Source organism: Tympanuchus pallidicinctus, unplaced genomic scaffold, assembly GCF_026119805.1.
Source record: "Tympanuchus pallidicinctus isolate F22 unplaced genomic scaffold, pur_lepc_1.0 scaffold5, whole genome shotgun sequence".
Taxonomy (NCBI): Eukaryota; Metazoa; Chordata; class Aves; order Galliformes; family Phasianidae; genus Tympanuchus; species Tympanuchus pallidicinctus.
This window is the reverse complement of record NW_026294769.1, coordinates 8,037,426-8,050,094: the sequence shown is the minus strand read 5'-3', so window position 1 is coordinate 8,050,094 and position 12,669 is coordinate 8,037,426. Positions and strand designations below refer to the sequence as shown.

General features: G+C 36.8%; 1 protein-coding gene across 8 annotated transcripts in view; it reads right to left on the bottom strand.

Moving 5' to 3' along the window:
* The window catches only part of SEMA5A (semaphorin 5A), a 314,761-nt gene that overhangs the window by 87,139 nt on the left and 214,953 nt on the right, over positions 1 to 12,669 (bottom strand). For all 8 annotated transcript variants that reach the window (XM_052703890.1, XM_052703888.1, XM_052703894.1 and 5 more), the window contains one exon: positions 5,539 to 5,746. In XM_052703890.1, the coding sequence (XP_052559850.1) occupies positions 5,539 to 5,746 (208 nt within the window). The remainder of the gene's footprint in view (positions 1 to 5,538; positions 5,747 to 12,669) is intronic.

Genomic DNA, 12,669 nt, shown 5'->3' with positions numbered 1-12,669 from the left:
TCAAAGTGTTGTGACAAAAATCTCAGCTGCAGCAAAATGTAAATGCCCAATTTGTCTCTGATGCATTTTGTGGGCCAGACAGATAAAGACACTTTCTGCAAAACCTTTAGTTTTCAGAAAGACTAAAACATAGGTCAAACTCACATCTGCAGAGCTCAAATTGTTTCCCTCTCCAGTGGAAGACCAACATTCCATTTTGAGTGAGGAAGATTTTCAGCTGATCCTTATCTCACTGTTCTTCTGATCCTACCAGTGTTTTTATAAGTTCACACAAACTGAAGGTAACTTTGTAGTGTATCAGATACCAGAAAAAAGACTTTGAATATATATTAAAAAAAGTGTGCATATCATCTAGTCTCACAGAAGATTATACCTTATCCAAATCTGAGAAATATATAAGCACTTTTATTCTCAATATTACTTCGGATTCACCAGTTCAAATTTGAATCTCAGAACTAACTTGAGGCCTAATGCAGTAGCTTGTTTCTCTGACTTAAACTAAAGTAAGACTTTTATATTTTGAAATAAGAAATTTTGAAATAGCCAAAGATAACTATACTGGATTTAGTATTTCAAAACAGCAGGTTCAATTCCATGTGGAGGCCTCTACTCTTCTAGACGTATTAGCATCTAGTAATAGCTTGGAGCACTTTATTGGTTCTATCTTGTATAATATTATTATATAGGAATAATTATTCTACAACATAAGGATAGTGACAGTGTCTTGTCACAATGAAAACAGGTTCTCAGTGAGTGTGAGAATACTGCTGGAGAAGCAACACAATCTCCAAGACGAAACACAGGAATGTAGAAGTGTTCTGAAGACTGAATCCAATAATCTTGTTGGACTTCTAGGAACAAAATAAATCACAATCAAATTTGCATTAACTTTTATAGCTTGCCAGTTAATCCACTACCTCTTTTAGTACTTAGCTGCTAGTTATCTTTTGCATATGTACAAACTGCTTAGCTGATGGTTAACCAAGAAGGCAAAATACACGTGACAGACTACAGTGGAGAGAGCAAAGTCATGGTCACAGTAGAATAGCCTTGATAATATTGATTAGCATAACAACCGTGTGACCCAGCAATGTTTTAAGCATCTAATGCGAAAGTGAATACTTAACAGTGCCTTTTTACACTAGAGAAGTCACTATCTGTGAAGATTTTAGAGGTTGGTATTTTTTTATTTATGCATAACTTTAAAGTAAGTTTAGATTTCAAGTCTTTTATGTGCATGAAACCTATCTTCCATCAAGAATAACAACCTTGATCCTTGCTCAGCAAGACTTTGCAGAACATCAGGCTGATGCAACCTTTCATTGCTCCTACTTTTAGACCAGATGCACTGAAAACTCTAGTACAAATTGTAATGTTGACTGATTTGCCTCAGAGATTACCATCATCTGAGGCTGCTTTTGAAGGCTGCAGATGCCAATAAATAAAGTTGACTGGCTCTTTGTTTCAGGGTATAAAGTTTTTCCCCTTATTATGCATCTTATTCCTTACTACAGATTCAATGGGATTTCAAAGTAAATATCAAACACTGCAATTTCAGTGATTTTAATAGTTATCTGTTCATTATAATCATTCTATTTAACTCATATTATAGTTAATTAGAGGTAGTTATGCCTAATTAGCAGGAATACAAAATTCAGTTGGATTTTATGCTTGACCTACTCAGCTCGGAAGAATTACAGGGAGCTGCAAAAATTCTTAGAGCAAATATTATCTCCAGCAAATAACTCTGCTGATCTTCATCACATTTTGTTGAATATGTGAATTGCAATAGCTAAGTGACAATAAAGTGGTCATATTTGAAGGATTTACTCCTTCCAAAGGCTGCACAAAAGTGAACGCCAGAAAAAAAAATCAGATTTAGTCTCCAAATGTAAAACAACATTTTTCAAGGGTCATTACTAATAGTGCATGTGGCAATAGAAACCTACTGGAAGCAGGCAGCAGAGCAGTGAACTGGTAGAATAGGTCTGTCCTTGACCAAAGGACAGTATCTATCAGGGCAGCACCATGTAGCTGAGAAGTATGGAAGCATCAACTAGAATATCCATTACAATTATGTGCTAGAGGAATAAATTTACATGGATATATGAATTAGCTAAATATGTACAGCATATCAGAGCAGTAACTAAGCAAACATAATAAACTGTGAATAAAGCAACAACAATATGCTTTAGAAGCATGAAGATAAAACAAGGAATAACAAGATTAAAAGCAAGAAACAGACAATCACAAGGAAATTATCTCAACATTGAGATAATAGCTTGTGGAACTGATCTGCATTGTCTGAAAGACTTTGCAACAAGCCCAAACAAAAACATTAGGAAAGTTCAGACCATAAGCACTCTACGTCAATAGATGCAAAAAGACAGCACAGATAAGCAAGCACGTCTTCAGTCTTTTGGTATTTTAAGGGTTTTATTTATACACAAGCATGGTCTACTTCTCAAAAATTATGTGAAGTAGGTATTAAAGACTGCACATGCCCTTGATCTGTGGAAGAAACTCTAAGCTGTTATTGATGGATGTTCAGCATGTAGCCTTGGTACAGATACACATCTCCACGTGTGATAAATGCGAATATAAAAAATTAAAAAAAAAAAAAAAAGTCCCAAGGCATTTTTCTGGGGTTTTCTCTCTTTTCCCATTGCTATAGCGTAATAGTTGGCAACACATAACAAGGATATGAATATTAAAACATCCACCAAGGCAGTGACTATGTTTGAGATGTTTTATTAACTAGTGAAATTTATGGCCCCAGGTATGGTACCTTCACTCTTTCCACGTGCACAAAAAAAAGGCAGCCTTGAAATGCTCCAGCATGACAAGCCAGGAAAAGCCTAGTAAAGTCATGAGTAAATGATAGGTGAAAGAAAGATTAAGTCTGCACTATCTAAATGATCTGAGTCCCCATGATGGATGATAAAACGATATCTCACTTCATCTAGATCACAGCTTTCTCCTTTCTCACTGAACAGAACTGGAATTGCTGGTGAGCTTTTACCAGGAAGACAGCACAGATGACAATCCACTTGGTGCAATGAATATTTAATTATTCCAAGCAGAGTGATTTAACTACAAAAGAGATAATTGAAAAACCCCACAAGGAATAATTTTATCTCCTCTGAGTAAGTCATTCCAGTGGAAGATGAGGATTCACATTCCTCAGGGCAGAGCAATAAACTTTCATTTGAGCAGGATTTGAGACATTTAACTACTGTTCTACTCAGTAAAATGGGAACAGTACCACACTTCTTTTTCTTTTTTCTTTCTTTCTTTTTTTTTTTTTAAAGCTCTTAAACCTCTAGTCAATTAATCTCTACTGCTCAAACATGAAAAGGAATGCCTTGCCTCCAGCTGTGAATGGGGTTTATGACTTGAGGCAGCAGTTCTTCCCAGTGAGGACAGCAGCATATTTTTGCCCTGTACTTGGGGTAGCCTGGAGCACCTCAGGATAGAAGCTGATAGAAGCACATATACCAGGGATCTTGCAAGGCTTCCACACAGACAACTGGTACTCACAACCCTGAATTTCAGAGTTCACACATCACTAATAATGCATGTACAGAAAACGGCTCCAGCTTTCAAACATTTCAAGAGGCACTGCAGGTTTCATGTGAACACGGAGCACACAGAATTTTTGAGCTGTGTTTATCACTGCCACCATGAGTACATAGTCTCTAAGAAAACACAGGATACCAGCCTGGTCTCCCTTGCTGAAACAAACACATATGCTTATGAAAACATATGCAATATCTTGTACAAGCAACATAGCATAATCTTGTTATATGAAAGAAGACAGAGAAATACAAGAATGTATGATTAGATCTTTTTTCCTTCTCCAGACAGACAGACATGCATACACAGAGGCCCCCCTCTTTTCTAATACACAAGGGCTGCTCTGAAATTAATGCCTCCTATTTTAGTATGTTGACCCACAAATTAGAAGGAACACTGGTGGTACGGCAGTAGAGGCTGAACTCACCCACCAGTGTCACATTTTGTTGCTGCTCAACAGATGGGAGCAGAGAGGCAATTTGACAAAATAGTGCCTGACACAGAAGTGCGGATATCGTGAAACTGAATTCCTCCATGAAAAAAAGACATAGCACCTACTGACATTCACTTATGCTGAACGTTTATGGAGATCAAACAGTGGATGTGAGCACAGTGAGGCGGTGGGTAGTGTGTTTCAACAAGCAACAGTGGGTCACCTCTGCTGGTGCACATTTGCTGGTGCAAAAACAAGCGTAGCATGCAGGCTCTTGTTCATTGTGGATGAAAACACACAAATAGTGACTGTGTTGAAAAATAGTGTTTTGCAGCTGACAATTTGTTCTATCAGACAGTGTTACTGTGCTCTTCATATCTGTTATAGTTTCCGTGGAAATAAATAGAAGGCATTACTTTCAGACTGACCTATGCCAAAGTCCTTCACTTAAGAAGGAGACAGAAACATATTCTGTTAAAACTGGCTAAATCGAAGGTAAAACTTGGGCCTATTTTGGCTGCTAAATTAAGCTAAAGCTTGAGGTACAGACTTGCCTGAAAATTTTTCTTAAAGTGAGCTTTGCAGGACTTCCAATGGAGCTTTCAGTATTATTTTACTAGAAAACACCTAAAATATTTTATATAGGACAACATACCCAGAAAGGGCTTGTAATGAACTACAATAAGGAGAGCACTCCCCTGGTCTGTGTCAACTTTTCCTTCAGTCTTATTGTCAAACCAGCAGTCTTTCAGTAGCCTGCTGCATGACATCAACTCACATGTTGCGATGGGAAATTTTTTTCCCCTGTCACTGAGCTCTACACACACATCCTGTGGTTACCTCCTCACTGTGACCAATGCATATGCTCTCTTAAAGCTAGAAACTTCTCCACCTGTGCTCACTATCTTTCATGGAAGGTATAATCTCTGTCTGGTACACAAATAGCATCTTCTATGATCCTGAACACAGCAGCTAAGGAAGGCAACTGGAAGACTTTTTATCTCCTTTAATAAACAAGCTTTTCAAAGGAACATATATTAAACAAGCTGAAAGCCAAGCAAGCTATAAAACAACCAAATAAATCTGTCACAATTCTCAAATGATCATCATAGTGGTTCAGAGCCTCTCTGACATAAAACAGAACAATTGTTCTGATTTACTGTGGAACCAACTGGAACCACATTCACATCAAAGGAAAAACATAAATAATCAGATGAAAATAACATTCAGGAATCTTTTGCAACCCAAGAGTACTTCTAGGTAATATATAGAAAATGTTGCATGCTGAGCTTCAAATTCCTTAACTGCCATAATATCGAGTTTAAAATCAAGTGGTAATTTTCAGAAGTTAATTTCCTTGTTTGATCAAAGAGAAGACGTCCCCAGAGACAGTTCTGATAAATGGTGCACATAAAAAGTCATAGCTCTAAGAGGTAATTAATTTGGGTTCCTATATACAGTCACTTTTCCTTCCCATTTTCTTGCAACCCACAAGCATTTTTCTCTGATCAAATCAAGCTAGTTGTTACCTGAATGTTTTGTAAAACAGACATCTCTTCAGGGGGACTTTAATCACATGCTCCTGAAGGCCCACAAACAGGACACTCTGGCTATGCAGGATCTGAAGACTCCTGATGGGCTCCCGCTGACTCTTTGGCAGGAGTTCAATTTCCTCAAGCAGGCAGCTGCTTGAAGTTTGGTTCATTGGGGCAAGTACTTTCTTAATAGTGCCATAGTCTGCAGAAGAAGGAAGAAAATGAGTTACTAAAAATCATACTAGTGATTCTATTTGTTATCATTTGATGGATGAATCTTTATTCCATGCAGGATGTTTTCTATAGAGGCTCAAAATTTGCATTTTTCACTGTATTTCCTGAACAGCTTACAGTACAATGAAAAGAACATGAAAACAACTATTACATTCTCTGTGTAGTGTAAGACAGTAACAATTTCATCAGTGCAGGACAGACTTTCCACCAGAAGTCCCTTGAAAAACAAGTGTTCAAAGTTTGGCTATTATACATGCACATTCACAAAACACACTCACAGCAAGAGCTTCTGATTTCTATTTACCAGATTGTAGTACACTATCATTTGAAAGCAGCTTACAAAAAAGTAAACTCTTATCATTGCCCCCAGACTATTTTAAGACTGAATATTTTAAAACTATTTTTTTTTATCATTTGCTCTTCACTCTTATTGTGATTTCTTGTCAAAGGCAGCTAAGTATCACAGGCCAGCATCAGATCACTGATGAGATTTCTGATTCATTCATGCAAAGTTTATAAGGAATTTAAAAATATCAAAGAACATTTGTTCTGAACACCAAGAACCATATTCTTACACTGATAAATATTTTAGCTAGTGCCCTGACTAAAAATTATGCAATCTTTTACGTGCCAGCAATACTAAACATTAAAGATCCAGCAGAGAGTAAGTCTTATTCACTTAGGGTCTCTAAAGAACAAAATGGTTTATGTGAGTAGATAACACCTGCAAGACAAATGTTCAGGATGCTCTCTTCTGCAACCCATAAATAAGGATTTTGCCACAAGCAGCAGAAGGCAAGAGGCAAGGCAGACAGATGGCGGCAGAAGGTCTAAGGATAGACCTGGCCCTGACTTGGTGGCAACAGGACATGGCAGTGACAGCTACAGCCCCCTGCCTCCTGGCAGGACAGGCAGACAGCCCTGCTAGGAACAGTGGAGAAGGCAGCCTGAAGAGCCCATGTGGGGCCTGGCACATGGGAGGAAACCACTAGCACACAGACTTAAGAAAATGCAAAAGGCTAGCCTACAGCAGACTCCAAAACTAAAGAGGAGTTGGAGAAACCAAGGTGGCATTTACCAGTAAAATCATCCATTCCTGATGAAAACTGAAGTTAATCCTAAGAACTGCAGGAGTACTGGAAAGGGGAGCACAACACAAAATAGCAGAGGGAGTTTGGATAAAGATTATGTCTAAAATTTTAACCATACTGTTAATGAATCTTTAATAATTGGATAATATGGATGAATTTTATTAGGAAGTCAAGACTAATTACACTCACAACTAATGTTTAGTTCAGTATATAAAATGCATTGCTTCCATAGCAAGATTTGGAGTGTAAAATCATAACTGCATGTTTAAGTCTTCTGATTAACTTCTCAATTTTGAGTAAAAATCATTTCATGTAAGCATTCTCTCTAATACTGGTATAAATAAGCTTGTAGGGATTCACAGCATATAAGAATTTGTTTAAAAAAACGTACAGCACAAAAAATACCTCCCATTAAATAACAGAACAGTTTGTGCTGGAAGGGACCTTAAATACAATCTCATTCCAACTCCCTGCCATGGCCAGGACTCCATCCAACCTGGCCACGAACACCTCCAGGGTTGGGGCATCCACAGGTTCTCTGGGCAGCCTGTGCCATTGCCACACTACCCTCTGAGTAAAAAGTTTTCTCCTATAATCTAAAATAAATCCCTCCTCTTCTATGAAAAAATAAAAATAAAATTCTAGTTTTGATCATCAGAGAATTGTAAAAAGGCTAGAGTTTGAAGGGAACTCAAGGATCATCAACTTGAGGGGGTTTGAAGGGAAGGGGTTTGAAGGGAACTCAAGTTTGAAGGGGGTTTGAAGGGAACTCAAGGATCATCAACTTGAGGGGGTTGAGTTCCAACTCCCCTGCTGCAGGCAGCGTTGCCAACTGCTAGATCAAGTACTAGATCTCATTGTCCAGGGTTCCATCCAACCTGGCCTTAAACACCTCCAGCAACAGGTAATTCACAACTTCTCTGGGTAACCTGTTCCAGAACCTCACCACTCTCTGTAAAAAAATTCCCTCGACATCTAATCTAAATCTCTCTTTTGTTTAAAACCATTCTCCCTTGTCCTGTCACGATCTACTCATGTAAAAAGTTGATTTCCCTCATGTTTATAAGCTCCCTTTAAATACTGGAAGGCTGCAATGAAGTCTCCCTGCAGCCTTCTCTTTTCCATGCTGAACAAGCCCAGTTCCTTCAGCATATCACTTTTTTTTTTCTACACATCCTAAAGGAGAGACGTATTAACAAAATAATAAAACCATTGCCAAAAATCAGGTTTGCCTCACAACTGAGAGACTACCAGTGCAACCAAACAGTTTAACAAGCTTTGCTTCTGTTGATGTTTGTTGGATGAACATTCAAATATAATTACAAGTTTCAAGGTCAAAATGCAATCTGAGAACTATCCATAAGAAAAAGCCAAAATAGAATCAGTTACTGTGTTAGTCATCAAGTGAAATGCATAAGAGTTTTTGTAGCACAATAACTGGAAAAAATGTAGTAAGAGGAAGAAAAGAAATGAGATCTTTTTAGACATGTGAATGAGTTGGTATCACTTCATAGATCAGTTAGTACAACTCTGTCACTTGTCTAACTGGCAGTTAACAGATTCAGCACGATTTGTGATACATTGCACTTGGCCTGCCACCTTTTTCATGAGTTGTGTCAAAAATCAACTCAGCATTCAGTATATACTTCTTATGCAGTCTGATGCTCCCTCCTGCTTCAGTGCCAGGCTTGGCACTTAAGGCCAAGTCACTTGATGACACCTCCCCAAAGACAAAAGAGGGGAAAAACAAAACAACAACAAAGAAGAAGAACAACAAAAAACACCACAACACTGGAGAGTTCCTTCTCCCACTGATTTTGAATTTAGCAGTGCAGAACTTTGATAAGAGAATATCATAAAAATCAAATATTTTGTGTTTTTCTCCTCAGCAACTTTGCTTGCAGAAAGGCAATTCATTTTTAAGTTCAGATCTGTGGCTCAGAGAACATGATTACAGCAGCACACTAGCCTAAAATCAAATGAAATATTCTTACTTTTGAGAATTGCAGCACCAATAACTTCCCCACCACAGCTGTCATTGCTCTTTCCTTTTTATCTAGGTGTAATGTGCCCGTTCCTGCCATTTGCTTCTGCTTTCTTTCAGCAATTGCAAAATCATTCATTTACCATTTGTCTTCTAATAGGTTCAGTACTCATACAGAAGTGATGAAAGTCCTAATTTTCTAGATTTCAAGAGAAGGAGCAGTGTCAGAGATCCCACAGATTATTTTGAAGAAACAATCCACTCCAGCAGTAATCTGAGTCATGTCTATTCAGAAAAAAAGGAATAAAATCTTATTTATCTCTGCCTCAGAGGACTTTCCTACTTCTGATCTTCTAAAATCTATCTCTTAAATTCCTCCTGCCTATGTCTCTGATTTTGCACGGATCATCTAGAAGCCCAAAACAGGGTGATTATCTGTTTCTATTCTGCAACTTTGAGTGAGACACAGATTCCCTGGATTGGCAGCTGTGTTGATCATATTATGGTTCCTAGGGAGGGAATATAGCTATCAATCTCCCCAAACCATTTAAACATGTAAACACTTGCTATCACAGCTAACAAAGCCTGGTACACAGGCATTCTTATCCCGGCATAAAATAATCTGTTACACCAGTACTTTCAAAAGCACTTTCAAAAGTCAGTTACTTTGCTCCAGCATTTTCAGTTCTATGACAGCGTGCAATATTTTGTGTCTATCCTATACCACAGATAGCAGGTTTCCTAAAGAAGTTGCAACAGCTCCATCCTCAAAAGTATTGTCTATTCAGCCATTTTCACACCACAGTTGAAAGAAGAAATGAAGACAGAAGTAGATAGGGATAGAAATGGTTGTTGAACATACCTTTGGGGCATGGAGATTTTCAGACCTGTCAAAATCTTTCAAGCAAATCTTTCTTTACAATCACAATAACTGACCACTTCTACCCAGAAATAACTAAGAAGAATAGTAAACACAGACCTCCCTAATGGATGAGACTTTTTTGCCACACAAACTGTGAAAGTATCAATTTCATCACAGATGTCAACACTGACTCCAACTCCAATTTAAGAGTCCTAATGAATGACATCTTCAGATCCTGAAAATAAGCAAGACTTGCTGGAATAAATCCAGACACCTGTCACCCTTAGTTTAAGGATGACTGAGTGTACAGAGCAGTAGCGAAAGATAATTCTATTGGACACAAAGCATAAATAACATGCTATGTTAACTTGTACTGTAATACTTCTTAAGAGATCTGCAAAATCAGCAACTGCATTTTAGAAATCTAATCAGTGTAAGAGAAGATGAAGAGGAAAGAAATATGATGTAATGCATAGGAGACTATGAAGAACTGGATGGAAAACCTGTTGTTGTAGAGAACAAGTTTGGAGGCTATAGTGTCACACAGTCACAGAATCGAAAGCGTTGGAAGGGTCCTCTGGAGATCATCTAGTCCAATCCCCCTGATAAAGTAGGTTCCCTACTGTGGGTCACACAGGAAAGTGTTCAGGTGGGCCTTGAGTATCTCCAGAGGAAACTCCACAGCCTCTCTGAGCACCCTGTCCCAGTGCTCTCTCACCTCATAATAAAGAAGTTCTCCAACAAGTTTGCATGGAACTTTCTGTGTTCTAGCTTTTGCCTGTTGCCACATATTCCGTCCCTGAACACTACTAAAAAGAGCTCGACTCCAAAATTCATTTAGAACAAAAATGACAGTGGAACAAAATGAAAGAAGTATGATCTCTGAAAGTTTAAATTGTAAAAGGCATAAAGCTCAGACAGCAATGGACAGCACTGCAAGAGCATGCCTGAAATCATATCAATGGTGACACCTTCAAAGGATAGTGTAATATGAACACACAAAACAAATGGAAAATGCCACAAACTAATAAACTTGTGATTTCTGGACTCTCCTGATGTAAGTAAATGCACTGAAAGAGGCTGGAGCAACTTCTTTCTGGAGAAGAATAAATACTTATATGAGCAGTTATCATTATAAAAGTAAAATGTTCTACCTATCTATAACTTAAGAGAGGGCAGTCAACACAAGACCGAAAATGGAAATGAAAGCTATTTTCTGTATTTATGCCACATTCATAACTGAATAAGGTACAATCAGTGCAAGAAATACGCTTCACTCTCATGATACATACAAAAGCAGTATAATTTACACATTTTAAAAATCTGTCAACATAATAATCTTTTTTTGTTTGTTTTAAACTGAAGTTCAAAATCACTTGAAGCATATTTAAGAGAGTATATTTTAAGTATAGTTGAAATGAATGCAAATAACATATAACTTCAAGTAGTGTAATTTGAAATGCATTTCAGAAAATTATATTTATCAACTACTTTGATTTTGTTTATTGTAGAATGCTTTTGCATTCCATTTTACTATTCAAATTATTTTTCTAGTGGGAAAATAAAAATATTCAGACAGTGGTAGGACTGTTGAAATGAAAGAAAAACGATCTATGAATGTTACATTTCTTTTAAATAGTATTCATATGTGCAAACACATGAACTGTGTTTGAATTCATTGTGTATTCGTATTACTTGAACATCACAGAAACACAGAAACAAACAAACAGAACGTTTTAAGGCTGTCTTCAAGGTAGAGGTCTTTCAGAAGAAAAAGCTGAGATAATAAATGTAAAATTGATGTAAGTATCACATAATAGTACAGAACCAAAGAAAGCACAAGGCTTCTGCAAAAAAAAATAAGAATAAAAAATTAAATTTTTATATATATATGTATATGTATATATCAGAGTTATTTTCTTTCACCATTGGATTCAAAGAAAGCAAAGCAGAACATGCACTTATTTAATTGCAGAAATGTATTCCAAAGACAGGAAGTATTAGGTTGCATAATGCTCAACACAGAAAAAAGAGACAGGAACAGCTAATGCCTAAAACAGCTGGTTTTGCTGGAAGGGAAAAGCCCAGGCCTTAGGATTAATCAGTCTGTGTGAAATAAAAAAAAGATGCATATGGTACACAGAATATGAGAGCATTCAAAACCTGCTCTTTTTTGCTGTTTCTAAAAATAACTTTAAAATTACTTAAATTATCAGTAGAACATAGATAACTAAAACCTTCATTATAATCTGTTTTCCCACATGGGGGCATATGGGGATGAGGTACAATTTGATTTAAAGTATGGGTATATCTGAAGATAAGAGCACATAATCATTCTCTGTTACTGAAAGTATCTTTTACCTCCAAATTTCTGATGTATGCATGAATACTTGAATTACAGGATTTATCATAATGTAGGCTAACGCACGTATGAAAGACTGAGCTTAAATCTTTCCACTTTAAAAATTAAAAATGTTATTGGCAAGTTTATTGGCTCTACGTTGATACAGAAAACAAAAAGAATACAGTTTGATTTCAAATTTCCTCACTTAATTTGCTGAATAGTACTGAAAACATTGTCATATTTTTAAATGTTTCTTATTTACATCTCATCCTAACTTCAGAAAAAAAAAAAAAAAACTAAACTTCAAACACTGAATATGGAACTCCTTTGCCTTATCAAGACACAAATTTCAATTCTAAAAAAAAATTCAGAGCTGTTTTAAATGCTCACAGTTTGTCTTTCCGTTTGCAATTCACCCGTTTTAACAATCTGGTCAAAGTGATTTATTTTTCTCTATTTTTAAAATATTGATTGATATTATGAAGTATGCATGGCAATATTTTTATAGAATACTCAGTGAATCTAAAATGGAGATTAAAGATGTGAAGATGTTCTGCTTTGAGTCTTAATAGAAAATAAAAACTGTGATAGGCAAAATAAGAAGTTCAAC